Source organism: Aptenodytes patagonicus, chromosome 8 (genome assembly GCF_965638725.1).
Source record: "Aptenodytes patagonicus chromosome 8, bAptPat1.pri.cur, whole genome shotgun sequence".
NCBI classification, from domain to species: domain Eukaryota; kingdom Metazoa; phylum Chordata; class Aves; order Sphenisciformes; family Spheniscidae; genus Aptenodytes; species Aptenodytes patagonicus.
In genome coordinates, this window is record NC_134956.1 from 12378740 (window position 1) to 12396864 (window position 18125).

The 18125-nt window shown below is 58.1% G+C and overlaps 1 protein-coding gene across 1 annotated transcript in view; it reads left to right on the forward strand.

The window, feature by feature from the left end:
• The first annotated feature begins 96 nt into the window (after positions 1–96).
• PLXNA1 (plexin A1) overlaps positions 97–18125 on the forward strand; it is a 119939-nt gene continuing 101910 nt past the window's right edge. The window contains exons 1-2 of the mRNA XM_076346395.1: positions 97–157; positions 15157–16503. Of these exons, the coding sequence (XP_076202510.1) occupies positions 15301–16503 (1203 nt within the window). The 5' untranslated portion in view covers positions 97–157; positions 15157–15300. The remainder of the gene's footprint in view (positions 158–15156; positions 16504–18125) is intronic.

Sequence of the window (18125 nt, forward strand, 5' to 3'; positions counted from 1 at the left end):
GGGCGCGGAGGAGGCGGAGGAGGAGGCGGCGGCGGCGGAGGAGGAGGAGGAGGAGGCGGAGGAGTAGGCGGCGGCGGCGGCGGCGGCGGCCCGGCGGGCGGCTCGGTGTGGAATGCAATTATGGCTGGCACGGCGGAGGCGAGCGGGGACCGGAGCCGTGAGTAACCGGGTTGCAACTTTCCTCCGCGGGCGCGGCGCGTGCCTTTATGTGCCCGGTTGGTTGATTTGTTAAAAATACACGGATTTGCCTTTATTGCCCCAAAAATATGCGGCGGCGGCGAAGCGGGGCTGGCCCGGGCAGGGCAGCGGCGGCCCGTCGGGGGGCGCGAAGGGGCCGCGGCGGCCGGGCTGGGCTGGGCCGGGCCGGGCCGGGCCGGCGCCGCGCTGCTGCCGCCCGGGGCCAGCCCGCATTGCGCCCCGCGGCTCCGGGAGCGCGGCCGCGGGAACCGCCTCCCGCGGGGGGACAAAAACCCGCCGGGGACCGAGCTTTTTTCTTCATCCACGCCACTCCCCGCGTGGATTTCTCAGCGGGTGCCGGGGACCGGGCAGGTGCGGGCTGGACCGGGCGGGGGCCGCCTTCCTGCTCGGAGCTGCTCGGGCCGGGGCTGGCGGTCCCGCGGGGGTGCCGGGGCCGGGGGTGCCTCCCTGCCTGGCGCGGCGGCGGGGCTGGCCGCCTCCCTCCCTCCCTCCTGCAGCCCGCCCGCCCCGGGTCTCGGCGGGGTTCGCTTCTCCGGTGCCGCACCGCGGGGAGCCCACCGCCCTGCTGCCCACCCGAGTCCGGCACCGTTGGAGACGTGAGCGGGGTGCAGCCTTTCCCGGTCTCGCCACCTCGGATCCCTGCATCCGCCCTGCCTTGGATCCCCGCATCCGTGCTGCTCCGCATCCGTGCTGCCATCCCCGCATCCGCGCTGCCCTGCATCCTCGCTGCCATTCCCGCATCGCGCTGCCCCGTATCCTTGCTCACATCTTCGCTGTCATTCCTGCGTCCACACTGCCCCGCATCCATGCTCACATCCTCGCTGCTATCCCCGCATCATGCTACCCCGCATCCATGCTCACGTCCTCGCTGCCATCCCTGCATCCTCACTGCCTCGCATCCCCGCATCCCGCCAGGGCGCGGTGCGTGGCATCCGGGCTGGGCTCACCCCAAAACCTGCAGAGCCACCGTTCCCCCCCACGCTTCCCTTTCCCCAGCAGCCGGAGGAGGGATGCGGTGGGGATGCTGGCAGACCGGGTCGGATTTGCCCAGCGAGGCAGGGCGCCCTGTGGGATGGCTGCCGTCACTCTCATTATAATCGTTACTATTGTGATCGTGTTGTAGTTTTGCAGTGCAGCGCCTGGGCACCTCTCGGACTGAGGCGTGGGAGGCTGCGATACCTGTGTGCAGGGCTGCGTGCCGGTGCGCGCCTGCCGCCTCCGATACTAACGTGGAAGGTGGCAAATAAAGCTGGCTGGCTGCACGTTTGGCGTCTCTTACCCCTCTGCCTTTCCCGTTTCTGCTCTGCAAACACACACGGCAGCTCCGGTGCGTGAGCGGGGAGGGATTTGCAAAATCTCTGTGGCATGCTGAAATAAATCCCCAAATCCCTTCTTCTTCCTTGTCTTCCTTGTGGGGAAATTCTTCCTTCTGCCCCTGGCCGAGCGCCGGCGTGGGGGGAGCCAGGGGAGGGAGGCTGGTGTGTAAACAGGGCTTAACATGAAGGTCACTGGTTAAAGAGGAGATGGATGGGAGAGAAAAGATAGGCATTAACCTCACTTGTTAGCTCCCCCCTTCCTCCTGCTTTGGGGAGGACAAAACAAAAGCAGAACCTGCTAATGGGAGGGATGAATATTCATGATCCTTCTCGTATGCTCTGGGACACAGAGGGGAGAAAAGTTCGGCAGATGAGCTGCCTTTCCGAAGCTGCTTTTCCTCCGGCTTGCGAGAAAATCCCTTTTTGCTGAGCGAGGGCTGTGTCGGGGGGAATTACCAGCCTTTTGCTGGATTTCTTTTTTCTTTTTTTATTTCTTTTGTGTGCAGCTGCAAGGAAAAAAAAAAGAAAAAAAAAGAGGAGCCGAGGCTATTGACTACATCAAAGGTTATCCATTTGAAAACACTATTTTCCTCTGAACAGCGGCTAATTGCTTCCTGAACAATCTCAGGGTCTTTTGTATATACTCGGTGGGTAAAATGAGTGACTTGATGTCTCTCTCTCAAGACACTGGTGACCGAACGGGATGGAAAGGTGGAGAAGCCAAGGAAAAGCAGCAGGGCAGAAGCCACTGGGAGGATGCACGGATAATTTCTTAAGCGGCTGCGAGGGGGGAAGGTTTTTGCTTCTGCCTGCTCGCCGTGGCGCGGTCTGCTGGTGCTGGTGGATGCCGGCACTGGCAACAGCGCGGTGGCATGGGTCTGTAAGGAAGGCTGGTAAGGAAGTTTGGGTTCAAAATACCCGATCGTGTGTGCGATCTGGTGCTTCCCATCCGCCTGCGGCTTTGGCTGCCGGTGCCGCTCCTCCGAGAGCGGTGAGCCTGTATGTGCTGCTTCCCAAGGGAGTGCGGGGAGGCAGCGCCAGCGGCTGGCTGGCTCCTGCTCCGTTGGGTGGCTGGGCTTTCTGCAGCTGGTATCCTGAAGATTGAAGTTTCAGTGGCGTTGTTTTTGTTAGCACGGCGATAGCAGCACCGGCGAGAGTTTTCCCTTCTTGGCTTATTTTTTTTTTTTTTAATAGATGCATCAGATTTGGAGTGAAGCGGAGGCATCCACCTTCGTGCACGCTCAGGCTGTGCACAGAGCAGTGGAGAAGAGCCCTTGCGCCTCTCCGTAACACAAAACCCTTTTCCCGTGCGAGGCAGAGGGCCCTGTGAGAGATAAACAAACTCCGAACTCCGCGGAGACGGGGCCAAGGGCCACGCCGGCGGCTCCGGGTGAGCGTTGTTTCGCCGGAGCTTTGCGCAGCCGAAATGGAAGAGGGTAATAAAAGCGGCGCTGCTGCGTGCTGGCAGGGCTGCCTCCCCTCCTCCATCCCAGCAGCAGCCAGGGCCGGCCCCTGCCCTGCTCTCCGGGTGTAAATGTCACGCTAGGCAATTTATTTCGGTGGGTTTGCTGTGTTTGACATTGTCCTGGTTCCCCATTGAACAAAGGGAAGGATCCAGCCCTGGGATCAGACTTAACGAAGGAAACTTGTGCGCGTTTATTCTCTGGGCTGAGCGCAGGTCAGGGCCTTTGTTGCTGCCTGCCTTGCTCCCGGCTGTAGCACTAGCCACTGGCAAGAGCCGGACTCAGCCCCGGGCTGGGAATTTCCAAGCAGGAGAGCCCGGTGCTGGTGCTGCCGCCCCTCTACGAACCAAGGGGAGCCTGCCCACAGCATCGGGCTTCTGCTGAGTCCCGCGGCGCTTTGTTGTGACTGCCTCTCCGCGTAGGGTGTTTCAGTGCTGCGGTCGTTTATGTCCGCAGTGAGGGGTCAGTCATGTTTTTTGGCACCCCTGGCACAACAGAAGGAAGGTGGACCGTGGAAGAGGCAGGGCAGCACGGGTGCTGCAATCCTTCTGTGTGGCAATGGGAAGGTGGCATGGGTCACCCCGATGCCCGTGTGCCATCCTTGCTGCCTGCAAGCTCAGATTTTGTATTGACTTGGGCTGGTGGGATATACCTTGTGGGGTGGTCCCTCCTGTGTGGAGGCCTTGGATTGGTGCTCTCTGTGATCTGTTGATGCCTCCTCCAAATTATGCCATTAGACACTTTTGTGTTGTATGGAAAGAACCAGTGGGCAGAGGGCTTCTGGCCGGCGTTTCGCTGGTGAGCTGCTCGGTGGTGTGCCATGCACGTGGAGGAAGGTCCTGGGGACAAGGGCTGGGAATCATGAGTGATGGGGGGCTTGGTTCAGTGTGGCCCATGATCCCTTACCTCTTCTGGGTTTGGGCTGGGGCCCGTTTTCCCAGCAAGATGTTGAGCATTGTGGCTCCATGCGGAATGGGGTGGAGCGAGCGTTTGCCACCATCCAGCGCTGGGGTGGCTGGTTTGGCTTCAGGCTGGAGACAACCACCACCTTCTCTGGCTGTAGCCCACGACACGTTCTGGGCAGTGCTATGGGGAGCATCCCACTACAGGTAGGTGGTATGTGGTGAGAACAGGTGTGCTCTGGCAAAGTCTCTGACCCACAGCCTCAGCCATGCCCCTCTTAGTCCTGACCATGGATGCAGCATAGGAGCTGTGTAGATACCCCAATGTGGCCAGTGCTTGGAAGCCAAGTTTGAGCAAATGTCTTGTGCATCATGCAGGAGAAAAACTCCAGCTAATAAATAAATCTTGATGGTTTCCGTGCCAGGCATGGGCAGACACGGCTCATCTCCCCTGTGCTTGGCGTGTCGTGTAGCCAAAACACACGTCTTCCCACCAGCCCGTCGGAGCGTGGCTAGGCACAGGGCGGTGTCCTTCTTTGCATTGCTTCTCTGAGCATCCCGCGTCCACGGCTGCCTCCAGCCTTTGTTCCAGGTGGAAGCCACCACTTAAAACCCTGAATTAAAAACATTTAAAAGTTTATTTCCCTTTAGTAAAGGCTTGGCAAAGCTACTCCTTGTTGCCGGTGTGCCGAGATGTTTGAGTCTGAAGAAAAACTCCATGTCCAGACTGTTTGGCTCACGCTCCACAACCATTTTTGCTCCTTTCTCCTCTAAAGTCTCTTCGCGTGGCACAAGGTGGACTATTTTGGATGACTCTCCTGTCCCTATGGTGCAGGATGCCTTGGTGTGACGGGGGCCAAGTCCAGCCCTGCCCTGTGGGCTGCTGCGTGCTGGTCTGTGCCCAGGGACCAAGACCCTTGTGAGCTGCCTGAACTGCAGAGGAGATTTGTTATCGCTGGGGTTGATCCGGGGCCCGGTGCGAGCCAGAGCCATGGCACGATATCCTCTTTCCTCCTTGAGCTGAGCTTGTGAGGGCTTTCACTGGAGAAAGTACCTGGGGTGAGGGCACGACAAGGATGCCAGGGATGGGCTGCAGGGCTCTGGGGGACCCGCTGTGCGGGGACCATCTCCTCCGCATCTCTCCTCCTCCTCCCCAGCAGCCTGCGGATCAGCCCCGGGGCTCGGGGCCCACCTCCCTGTCTCGACCATCCCACAATCTGCTGGACAACTTGGCATGGAGACCCAGGAGCAGTAGTAATCCAATTTGGGCAGTTTAGCTGCGCTTTGCTATCCGTGCTGCTGGCCGGAGCTCAGGAACTTTAATCTGGCTAATGACCCCGGCTTCGGAGGTTGAGTAACTGACGACCATTTGCTTGATTTGGTTTTCCTTTCCGTCGGCAGTGGAGGACAGAGGCTGAGGCTGTTTCTGAGTCCTGCCCCTGGTATCGAGGACGGTTTCCAGGTGTAGGTACGTGTAGGGACTGGAGGGCGAGGGCAGCGTGGAAGGGTACTGCAATCCCTGCTTTCCCTTTGGGAGATCTCGCCTTCCCCCTTCCCGTTTTCCATCTGCTCCCCCTCTTTCTCTGGTGAAGATAAGCCCTTCTGCCGGAGCTGTTTTGCAACATACTATTATTTTCAGAAAGGCGAAGCCAAGAAAAATAAAGCCTCTCCCTTTGGTTGCCTACTGTTTAATGTACAAAATACAGGGGTGGTAATTGCATTAAAATGTATATAATTATACTGGAGGGAGAAAAAAAAAAATGTTGCTAATTGCATGGGTGTTTTGAACTGATAAATGTTGAGTGATTCGCATTTTCTTGGGAGTTTGGTGGAGCAGAGCTGCGGTCCGGCGCGTGAGGGGTTAGTAGCAGGGCTGGTTTCCCACCATTACCGGGAAGCCAGCTGGGATGCTCGCCCTCCTGGGATGCTCCGAGCCCCTCCGGGATAGCGTTGGTTGTGTCCGGGGCCCGATCCTCTGCTATTGTGCTATTGTGCAGAGGGCACAACTGGCACTACCCCCCATCCAGGCAAATCTCAGCGTCACTGTAGGAGCCCTGCGAGTCCCTTTGCTTTATGTGCTTAGTTAAGCAACTGCTTGTGTGTCAAAATACTCAGGCTCTTGCAGAAGTAAATCCCTGGCGAGAGGAGAGGCGGATTCCTGTCAGTGCTTGTGTTGGGGGAAGAAATTTCCTGCGTGATGTAGCCCCGTGTCCAGGGGCTGTTCCCCCCCATTAATGTCGTGTCGGTGTGAGTGGGTACTGCTGGTGGCTGACCCATCGGGCAGGGTACGAGGAAGGATGGTGTCACGTTTCGAATGACACAACGTGAAAACCACATTTCCTTCTGTGAATGCCGACCCTGTAGAGCTGCCGATAACATCACGGGTAATTATAATGGCAATAAGTTGTTTGCTTTGTGCGTGCGGCCCTGCTCTGTGTACAGGCGGCTGCTTCGCTCTTCCTGTGCAGACTGTTAGTTTCAACAGGGGAAGAGGAAAACCCAAAAATATTTTAGGAGTTTAAAAATAATCGAGCTTGGCCAGTGGGCAGGATGTTTCGCAGAATCATGTTCCCCGCTGGTCCAAGTCCAGCCCTGTGGCCCTTGGAAGGCTTTGCTGGCTGGTGTTAAGTCCTGTCTTGTCATTTTGGCCAGCCTGAGGATTTGCTGTTGGTCTCTGGGAGCCGGAGGGGGCCAGGAGCCGACCCTGGGTTTTGACTTTTGCGCTGGGTGGGTCAGGCTGCCCTGTACCTGAGCAGTGGTAGAGCTGGGGCATGAGCCCAAGCTCAAGCTTACAGCTGCCACGGGCTCTGTAAAACACTTAAAATCTGTTCCTCAGTGCCGCAGCATTGCACTCCCTCCACCCCCATCTCCTCCTTGGTGGTTTTTATTCCTAGAAGTACTGGCATGCCGGCAGGGTCCCTGCCTGCCGTCTGCCTGCCTGCCGCTGCTTATCTTGGGGTCTGGCTCCTGGATGGCTGCATCCTTCCTGGAGTCACGGGGGGGCTCTTCCCTCTCCGGCGGGACCAGAATAGGCCCGATGAGCCCTTCTGAAGTCAAGAACCTGTTTTTCAGGCTGATGTCATCGGGAAGCAATGGGGGAGGAGGAAGGCAGGAAGGCAGCACCGCTTCCGAAGGAGAACCGCTGCCGAGCCTGTGACGCCGCCGGCAGCCCGGGTTTCCACCGACAGCCGCTGTTATTCCTTATTATCAGCAAGGTGGCGGTGCCCGCGGGCCTGCTGGCACACGCGGGAGAGGTCCTGCTCTGCATGGCCTCATGCCTGCGTGGGTGAGAAGCAGGAGGCAGGGATGCATGGGTGCCAGGGGCACGTGTCAGCTTGCACCGGGACTCTGAGCAGGATGTCTTTTGCCTCACCGCGTGTGCCTTGCACAGCTCCCTGGCCCTCTGTGGGGTGACGGCGCTTGCTGGAGCTGCCATCCAGCCATCTTCATTAGCAGAAACTGGATTTTGGCAGAGGTGCTTCAACAGCCCTCCCAGCACAGGCAGGCAGCTGCGTCCTCTCGGTTTTGTGGCGAATAAGTAGATCTATTACGTTAACGCCCGTTGGGGTCTTGGCCCCTCATGCACAGCATCGGGCCATAGCAGCATGCCTGTGTCCAGCGTGGGTTGGAGCTGCAACCAGGATCTGCAGGGAGAGAAGCAGCACTGCTCTTCTCTCTGTTCCAGCCAGTGCCTCTTGGGCAGTGCTGCGCCCATGCTTTGAAATTTGTTCTGCCTGGATCGGTTGGGTAAGACCCCCCTGCCATGGGCAGCCCGGGCGGAGGCGTTTCAGAGCTGGGGGCTGTGCCGGCGCTGCTGGTCAGGGCCACGCTGCCAGCGGGAGGGCAGAGTGCAGGCACAGCCCCTGCCACGGTGCGCGCGGTGCCTCCCTGTTGTATCGGATGCCCTGTGTCTGTCCTGCTGCAAATGAAACTCCTCTAAGTCTCTCGGAGCAGTTTCCCCTGGGGTGGTGGTGGTGGTGTTGTGGGGAGGTTTTCGGGCTCTTCCCCTTCCTATCTCTGCTCGTCCCACTGCAGAGCGAGACTCTGCTAGCTCTCGGGCTGACTCGCTGCTCCTGGGTCTGCTCCACCTTGGGCAAATAAAACATGGGGCTGTGCTGAGCTGGGACCTCTGCAGGGGAAGCGGAGCCGGGACCAGAGCCGATTCCAGCAGCGGTGCTCAGGGCAGCATGGCTAGGACGGGAAAGAGGGAAGGACGGGAGGTCTGGGGGGAAGGAAAGGCAGGTATGACTTGGGGTTTAGCTGGTGAAACCTCATTTGGAGAAGTTTTGTGGTCTGTTTTAATTGGACCTAACTCTGGTGGCAGTTGTGCTCAGCTTGCTATGTGACGGCACGAGCGCTGGTGTCAGCATGGGGCCAGGCAGAAGCACGGGAATTTCGGCTCAGACAGGATTAAGCCAGCTCTGGAGCAACCTCCCTTTGCTGAGAGCAGAGGGGGTCCAGCACCCAGGAATCCTCCTGTGCCAGTGCGTCATTGCAAAGCGGGAGCTCCCCAGATTCTGTCTGAGATCTGGGGGAAGCACAGCTCTCCTGCTGGCCTTGTGGAGGCGGTTAGGAGGCGCAGAGATGCGTGTGTGCGTCGGAGAGGGGAAAGCCCTCCCCGGAGAGCCAGGCTGGAAGAGATGTGTTGATCTAGGGAGGGTCGGGTCATCGGATTGTGTTCATGGCTGCCCTGGTCTGGTGAAGGATGTGGAGCAGCAGGTTCAGGAGCGAGGAGTGATGTGTTACGTCACAGGGAGTGAGATCAGACAAGGGAAGGACGGCAGTGGCCAGAGGACCTCTCGTTGGACTTCTCTGCTGGCTGTTGGGAGACCTGGTTTGTGGGTGACCTTCTGGCTCTCTGCAGGTCCAGCTGGACCGAGGTGACCTCTGCCAGCTGGGCTGGTTTTCTGGACACTTGCATGGGGCAATGGATTGATGGGATGTGAGAACCGGGGTGTGGAGCACATGGGCCAAAGCCAAGGTGGAAGGTGGCCTTCAGGGGGCTTGGTCTGGACTTCTTTGAAGCTGGGGACAAAATGTTGTTAAGTGGTCCCGATCGAGGTGGCAAAATTCACATCAGTCTGGGGTGTGAAGCCTTGAGGTGGCCTGGGTGTTGACAGTAGGAAGCCACAGTCCCGTAGCTGGGTTCCTGGTGCCTTGGGTCACAGTCTGCAGCATGACGAGAGGCGCAGAGGGGTTTGGGGTGAGGTGTTTTGCTCCATGTGTGTTGATGGACACAATTCCTGAAGGATGGGGAGGCAGCAGGCTGTGTTCTGTGTGGATGGTCAGCTGTGGGCTGTGCGTTGGTCTCCACCTGAGTCATCAGTTGGCCCAGGTCTTTATATTGCTCCCTTGGCTGCAGGAGCTCAAGGCAAGGATGGGGTGCACTCTCCTCCTGGGAAGTACACATCCAGCTTGTGGGTTGCATATAAAAAGTCTCCTGGCAGTCCTTACATGGTCCCTATAGGGACTTCGATACCCAGGTGACTTGTGAGAATAATGCAAAGGACAGCCATCGGCTTGCACTTCTAGCATAGCTGAATGGAGTTGGAGAACACGTGTAAGGTCCCAGTCCATGCCTGGTTTCCATAGCAGGGACAAGCAGTCCTGGCAGGGACCGCTGAGACTGTCCTTGCATGCCTCTCTGCCTTGGGACGTTGTGGTTTGGGGGAAGCCTGCGTTTCCATCTCGGAAATGCTTGGGAATGACTTGGTCAGTCATTCCCTGTTTGGGAATGACTCTCTGTAGGGCAGCATGCAGTCTATTGGTGGTGAGAGCACGTGATGGCTCCAGAGCTATTCTCCTTGGTGTGATGTTGACTTCTTGCAGAGGACTGGGGAAGGGGAATTGCATGCTTGAGAAATGCTATTTAATTTCCTTGCTACTTGTTCTTTTATGCCCCTTTTTGCTGAGGGTCAAGCTTCTTCTTGAAGCCCTTGGGCAGTAGATGGCTGCTTCTCCTTGTCATGTTTCTCAGGACAGAAGAGGTTGAATTCCTGGCCCAGAAGATCCTTGCAGGGCAGGAGTGGAACCTGCTGTGGCCATGTGCGCTGCAGTGGCAGGGCAGGACGGGTCCTCAGCCCTTGCCGGGGGGGATGGCAGGAGCCTCGGAGGAAACTGAAGATGCTAAAGATATTCCTGATGTGGGTGATAGTAATGGAGATTGAAGTGGGGCAGCTTCAGAGCTTGCCATTGATTTCATCAGGGTGTGGTTTGAGCCAGGGGTAAGATTGTAATGATTTAACTTGCTTGCTAGGGAGAGACCCCAGCCAAATAGTTTTTAATGACTGTGTGCGGTGAAGGAAGGAGTTAAAGTTTAGCCCTGTTGCAGACAATTGCATATGTAGTGCAGCTCTAACTCAGTACAACCACCAGCCTTTCCTCATTGTTGCAAGGCTTTTCCCAGGCAGACAAACCTAAAAATACACCAGCTGTATGATGAGGCTGACTCTCCTGTGGCCTGCGGGCTTTTCTCTCCCCCGATAATCTCCTCTCTCTCCCCTTTGCTAATTACTGGCAGCCTAGCAGTGTGTTTGAAAATGGAGCTGGTTCCTTCTCGAACTGTTTCCTGTTGCTGAGAGCAGCAAGTGACTTGGAGAGATTGCAGGTAAAGACCTGTTAAATGACATTTCCCCTTTTCGGGGGTCGGTTATATGGGGGTTTTCAGTCCCATTGCTTCAGTCTTCCAGCCTCCCTTGCAAAGTGCAAGGCTGTAAAGCTCTTGGGGCAGTTTGCAGCCTCATCCCACTGCTTGAGAGCAGCTTCTCTCCAAGACAAACGATGCTTTCCCTAGCCCTGGGAATGCAGACCCGCCTAGGACCCCTGCGGGGCTCCTCCTGGGGCATGCGTGGTGGCAGGAAGCGCCAGCGGCAATGTGAGCCCGCTGGGGTCTTGGTGATGCAGGAGTGGGGACAGCAAGCAGGTCTGTGGGTGCCAGATGTGCACCTCTGTGCTCGTCGGCATGTTTTAAACTCCAGCTTTGGCTGTTTCCCGTGAGGGCTGCCGCTTTGTAGCCTACCCGCCCGTGCTGACTCGGCATCCGTCAATGCTCTGGACTTGCTGCCCGGACAAGTGGAGAGCTGGTTCTTAATGCTCTGTCCAGTCTTTGCCTTTTAAGGTTAGTTTTTCCATCCCAGTACTCCTGCTTTGTGCTATCAAAAGTGATGATTGTTTTCCCAAAGCGTGACCTCCCATCCCAAACCCAGGTGCTGGCCGTGCTGCAGGACGGGGAAGCCTGCAGCCTCAGGGAATGAATGCTGCGGCCCCTTGCCACCTCTTTAGCAGCGAGCAAGTGGGACACAGGCATTTGTGGGGCAAGCTCATGGCTTTTTGATGAAGGGCTCTTTTGAAGTTGGGGTGTGTGAGTGTTGGCCGCGGCAAGGCGGGCAGCCCCATCCAGGTCATGCAGCAGCTGCGACTGTCTCAGCCTGGCCACTTTTGAGGTGAAACCGTGAGCAAATGTCCTTTCTGGTGTGGGATGAAAGGGGCTGGGGTGGATTTGGTGCTTGCATGATTGCTTCACCAGCTTTGTTTCTGATGGCAGGTTTCCTGCTATATGTTTTTTTTTGTGTGTATATATATACACACATGTGTGCATGGAAAACAAACACAAGCCTGTGGTGCTGTCTTGCGGGCGGCATGGCCCCACTGCAGGGTGAGCCAGCCCTGTGCAGGGATGCTCTCTGGGATGCTCTGCGCTGCATCACTTGCTGCCCGGGCAGTGTAACGGGGTGTATTTTTGGTCCTGCTCTCCCAGTTGGCACGCGTGCTTCCAGGCTGGGATGTGATTTTATTGCAGCCCGTTTCAGGGCTGGGCTCGGCTCCAGGGTGTCTGCTCGGGGTTTTCCATGCTTTGTGGGACCGTGGTGGCGGTGTGCATGGTGCGGGTCTCGCTTCCTGGCAGCACTGGTGCGGTGGTCCAGGGCTGGGTCCTCCCCAGGGTGAGGTGCTACGTGGGCACAGCCCCATAGGGTTTGGGTGCTGTGTGGTTTAAAGTGTGTGCCGGTGGAGGAGCTGCCCCGCCGTTAGCCATACTGTGACCTCTCCATGGGGGTTGGAGGCAGTGACGGGAGGGGAATGCCCTTTGGCCCCCGTGCTGCTCCCGCCGGCAGGGAGCTGGGGCCATGCAGGCGCCTGTGCTCCGGTGCAGGGCTGCCTGCTGCCCCCACCACTGTGGGGTCGGACCCCCCTTTAATTTGATCCAAGTCTCAGGTACCCAGATCATTTAATCCTGAAGAAAGCACACAAGCTAACCTTTCCTGCTGTTATTTTTTTAATAATCACTGTGATGGTTTTAAGCAGGACTGGACAAAAGCCCTGCTGGTGTCAGAGCACCAGGATGAGATGCTGCTGCTAACGTATATTTAGGAGCAGAAATCTTGGAGGAGCTCTGCTGAGTGCCATCTCTCTGCTCGCCCCAGCTCTGCCTCGCTTTGCTCTCATTGCAGCTCCTGAGTAGCACTTCCCTACATTAATTTGGGAATCTCCTGTTGGGCTTTCTGGCCCTTCTTTGTGGCAGCAGCTCGACCTCCAGCTCTCCCGCTCCCTGAAATAGAAGTGATGAATCATAGAGACGCACTCAGAAAGTGGCTTCCCTGTCCCCCTCACACGTCCCAGCAGGGCAATGCTGTGGCTGGCATCCCCACGCTGCACCGAGCTCCCACTTTCACCTCCGCTGCCTTCCTTGCTCCTTCTTCTTTCTGTGGTGTGTCGCTGGCGCATGAGTTTCGTGTCGATGGTGATCTCCTCGCGAGGGAGCCAGCTGTACTGTTCCTGGAGGGGCTCGGCCCTGTGGTTCACAGTGGCTTGGTGAGAGCTGTGCTGGTTTCTTGGGGTGGGAAACCTCTTTCTGGCAAGCCGGCAGGAAACCGTGCTGCCTGCCGCTGCCGGGCTGGCGGCTCTCTGAGCTAACCGGCAGGTTCGTGCTGACAGCGTGGCTTGGTCCCACAGCTCCGTGTGGTTTGGGGCTAATAAGCTCTGATCTGGGGTGCTCGTGGTTATGGTCTTACCGACAAGCTTGTAAAAATGAAGACGCTGGGCAGCGTGGCTGTCCCCTGGGAGCGCACTCGCCCCAGCAGTGGTGTGGCTGTGTGCTCTTTGCTAGGAGGCTCCCAATGTTGGAAAAGGTGGTAGGAATGGGTGATTAGGACCATGGGGATGATTTCCAGGGCTGGTGGCTTCATGCTTTGGTTGTCTCCACACCCATGGGGCTTTGTGGCACCTGACTTTGGTCACAGTGTTGCTCTTAACGCCGTTGCCCAAACCTCCCTTGAGGCTCTTGCCTCGGAGGTGGATATTTTGGGGGGTGGAAGGGAGCAGGGTGGCGAGCGCGTGGGCAGGGGAGAGCTGGTGGAGATGGCAGATCTGCAGAGAGGGTTTGGAAGCGGTGCGGAAGCTTTGCCCAAAGTGCCGGGGGCCCAGTGGAGCTGGCAGGGCTGCAGGGATGGCTGGGGCTGGGCTTGCCCTGGGAAGGGAGAGGGGGGATTCATGTTCGTTGAGAGTGGGATAAGGGGGGAAAAAGTCTCTCCCTTCCCTCAGACCTCTCCTTGGCTGGCTCTGTGGCTTGGGGAGGGGGCAGCAGAATTGAAGGATGCAGGATGTTGGGGTGCCCGTATGGCCCAGCTGCTGGCCTGGTGACGATGCAGCCCCCCAAGGTTTGCGTGGAGCCTGGCTGGCGGGTCCCACAGCCCTGCCAAGAGCAGGCTGCCGAGCTCTGGGGTACCCATTTGGCCCCACACAGCCCTGCCGTTATGGCGTGCGCAGCTGGCTGCCCTCTGATGACACCCTGCCGGGTCTGGGATGCCGGCAGAGCCACGCAGTCACCGCGGGCCATATTTCCTACCCGCGCCACTCCCTGACGGGGATCCTCCTGCAGGTTATCCTGGGCTGAGTCAGAGATGGGTGATAAGGAGAGGGAGGCTCTCCTCCTCTGCTTGCTTTCGGAGTGGCTTATCTGCGGCGGCTGGGGTGGGGAACTGAGGGCTGATCTCGTGTTCCGGACATGGACCTTGGGAGCAATGGTCCCACCCTGGGTGGACAGGCCATGATGGTGTCCCTGGGTGGGACAGGCTGTGTGCTGGCAGGGGGGGTTTGCACAACCCCACGTTAGCCCAGGGGTGCTTGTGCCTGTGGGGGGCGGGGGTGGAGAAGACAGAGGGGGGGGTGTAACCGAGGGGCTGCTGAGCAGATACGGAGGGCAGAGCTGTCTGCATTGGTTACCTGCAGCCATCTCCTCCCCACTGCCAGGGGTGCAAAGGTCACACTGGTGTGGGGTTTTTGGCTGGCTCCCTGCTGCTTTGCTGCTCCATGTTGGCGAGCCCCAGCTGTGGCACAGCAGTGTGCAGAGCTCTCCATCCTTCCTGCATGTGCCCCCTCGTCCCTCTGGAGCCTCTCAAGCCAACTGCCTGATGGCTGGCCCTGCGTTTCTTAATGCATATAAATGCCAGAAGGAAGTGCTTCTCCTTGCTGTGCCCGCTTGCTCCCCCCCACCAACTCCTCCTGCCCATGGCCCTCCTGGGGTTTGTCAGGCAGGCAGGTGGCAGGGACGGCAGGCAGTGTGCCAGGGCTCTCGGCTCTCCCAGGTCCTTTAAAAGGTGCTTTTGAGATCCTCCTCTGTGTAGGGGCTTGGGCTGTGCTTGCTGCAAACTGGGTTTTTTGCAACTGCTCCCAGTGCCACAGTGGAGCAGGGCAGGGGCAGCAGGTCAGGAGGCTCCTCTCGAGGCTTGTTAGCAGCCATCCCCAGCTAATACTTTGGTGCTGCTGGTGGTCTTAAAAGCATGTCAGGGCCAGCTACGCCCCACCAGGTCGTTTGTATGCAATAGGTGTGCTGGAGCGCATCGCCAGGCCGCTGCCTGCGGGGACGTGCCGGTCTGGTCCAGCCAGCGGCTGCAGGCACGCTTAAGCAGCTGCTGCTTTTCCCGAGGGGGCTTGGGTGGGGGCGAGGGCAGGGTGGTGCCCCTCGGAGCGGGCTGCTGGGTGGTGGGGCTGGTGGTTGAGGCTGGGATGGTGAGACAAAGCACATGGCAGCTCCTTGGTTGGGATATGCTGTGCGCAGTGGTGTGCAGCCAGGTGGGGTTATCCTTAGCGTCTCACAGGCTCCCTTGGTCCCTGCACTGGGGACGTGTCTTCCTCTGGGGCAGGAGGTTGTGGGGGATGTTTTGTTAGGCTGCCTGCTAGAAAAGTGTGAAGCAGCGGAGTCTCTGCTGGGTGGGGTGGAACAAGCTTGACACCATGCAGGAAAGCCTCCTAACCCTGTTCTTCTTGTCTTTCTCCCTCTAGGGCTGACCGAACTGGCTGTGCCCACGATGCCCTGAATGCCGAGCGCAGCGGAAGCAGAGGAGGCTGTGTCCCGTTAGCTCCTCCTCCTTCCCTCATCCCTTTAGTTTGGGTTTGTTTCTATTTATTTTGTGGCTGGGTTTGGGCATGGCCTTGGCTGGATGTGAGGCTGCTGCAATGTGGCTTCTTTGGCTCAAGCACCACTTGTCCATCAACGTTTGGACCTTGCTGCTCTTGGGGAGCACCTGGCTACCGCTGGCGGAAGGCAGCCCCAAATCTCCCTTTAGGACTTTCCCGGTTACAGACTGGAGCTTGACGCATTTGGTGGTCCACAACAAAACCGGGGAGGTCTATGTGGGGGCTGTCAATCGGATCTACAAGCTCTCCAATAACCTCACGCTCCTGCGGACTCACGTGACGGGGCCCGTGGAGGACAATGAGAAGTGTTACCCTCCGCCCAGTGTTCAGTCCTGCCCGCACGGGCTGGTCACCACCAATAACGTGAACAAACTGCTGCTGGTGGACTACTCGGGGAACCGGCTGATTGCCTGCGGCAGTGCCTCCCAGGGTATTTGCCAGTTCCTGCGGCTGGACGACCTCTTCAAGTTGGGTGAGCCCCACCACCGCAAGGAGCACTACCTCTCCAGTGTCAATGAGTCAGGCACCATGTCTGGGGTCATCATCGAGGTGCTGAACGGGCAGAACAAGCTCTTCATTGGGACGCCCATTGATGGGAAGTCAGAGTACTTCCCCACCCTCTCCAGCCGCAAACTGATGGCCAACGAGGAGAACGCAGAGATGTTTGGCTTTGTCTACCAGGATGAGTTTGTATCCTCCCAGCTCAAGATCCCCTCGGATACACTCTCCAAGTTCCCCACCTTTGACATTTACTACATCTACAGCTTCAGCAGTGAGCAGTTTGTTTACTACCTGACCCTTCAGCTGGACACCCAGCTCACCTCGCCAGACTCCACTGGGGAGCAGTTTTTCACCTCCAAGATCGTCCGCCTCTGCGTGGACGACCCCAAGTTCTACTCCTACGTTGAGTTCCCCATCGGCTGTGTGCAGGATGGCATTGAGTACCGCCTGATCCAGGACGCCTACCTGACCAAGCCTGGCAAGGCTTTGGCCAAGTACCTGGGCATCTCGGAGCGGGAGGATATCCTCTTCACCATCTTCTCCCAGGGCCAGAAAAACAGGGTTAAGCCTCCCAAGGAGTCTGTGCTCTGCCTCTTCACGTTGAAGAAGATCAAGGATAAGATCAAGGAGCGTATCCAGTCATGCTACCGAGGGGAAGGGAAACTGTCGCTGCCCTGGCTCTTGAATAAGGAACTGGGCTGCATCAACTCGGTAAGTTACCGCTTGTCTTTACCCAAGCCAGGCTGTTTCTGGCTCCTGGCAGTACTCTCTGGCCAGACCTTTCTCGGTGACCTGACCTGAGCCATGTTTTTTCCGGGGGAGGACTGGCGCCGTTAGGGCTGGGTGCTCGGCTTGCTCGGTAGCATTCCTTGTGGAGATCACAGCTTCAGTGCGGGGTGGCTGTTTGGGTTGCATCAGTGCCCATGGAGAGCCCCAAACAAGGGGCCCCATGCTGAGGCAGGCGCCTGCTTCTGGTTCCCCTACCCTGTGGATTTTGGGGGTGTCAGTGAGCTGGGCTGGGAGGGCAGGATGCTCAGTCCTCAGGGCACTGAGTCCTTTGCAGATGGCACGTGTGAATTTGTGAGTGACGTCTCACGTGGGGCTTGGTGGTGGCCGAGCAGAAGGTGTTGGGGGCAGTAGGATGTGGGGGATGGGGAGCGCAGACCTGATGGAGGGAGGTGGGGAGGTTGGCGATCCCAGTAGAAGTTGGTCATGCTCAGTGTGGAGAGACCACGTCCTCTCCATTGGGTGCTGGAGAGGAGGACAGAGGGCACAAGGCACTGTCAATGAGGTGGGTTTTGAGCGTGGCTAGTGCAAACTGTTGTTCAGAGGTGCAGGAGGTGAGTGCCAGTGTCTCAGAGCAGTGATTCCCAACCGAGGAAGTGCTCCCCTCTGTCCCCAGAGATGTGTCCTCCTGCCTGGTGCTCATGTGGGCGCATCTGGCCCCTGCTTGTGGCTCAGCTGCTCTGTGTGGGGCCTGTGAGTGGTGGGGAATGGGGGACCTCCCCACTTGGCTCTCTGGGTTTGTTTTCCAGCTGAACTATTACTATTGCTGGATTTTTCTCCAGGCAATGTTATAAACCATGAGCGGTCTCAGGGAGGCTATGGCTCTGGGTGAGGGGGAGGTCTTACACTGGGCATCACCAAGCTGGGCTGGGTAGTCCCCAGGCAGGGTCAGATACCTGGCAGAGAGAGGTTTTGGGGTGCTGGCGTGTGCGTTTGGGAGGGTCTGGTGGAGGTCCCGACACCCCTGCTATTGTCCACCTCCCCCCAGCCACGCTTGCTGATGCTCGACAGCCATCACCAAGCCCCCAGCCCTGCCTGAGCAGGGTTTTGGGTGCCTGGCGGTGCCCGCAGGTGGGCAGGGGTCCCTGCGGAGCAGCCTGGCCTTCCCTCCTGCCGTCCTCCCCACAGCTCCGGAGGAGACAGCTAACAGCTGCCTGACAAAGTAAAGGGTTTGCTGTCAAGAGCGCTGGGCTTGCAAATCAGATTTTGGCTTTGAACTAATTTAATTTTGCTGGAAAATGATGAAATCATTACACTGCTGCCTGTTGGGTCGCGCAGCTGCTGGCTCTGGCGGAGGAGATGCTTGCCGTCTTCTCCTGCACTCCTGGCTTGCCTCCCCTGGAGCCCCGCAACAGCACTGTGCCCCCTGGGTTTGGGGAGGGGGCTCTGACCCCTTTGGGGGGGTTTCATGCTAGGAGGGTCCTGGGACTGCTACCTGGTGGCCAGCCTGCATGAGTAGGTGGATCTCGAGGTGCTCTTTGGGTCCTGCAGACATGGCTTTTGCAGGGTGGAAGAATGCGTGCCACGATGGTGTGGCTCCTGCTTTT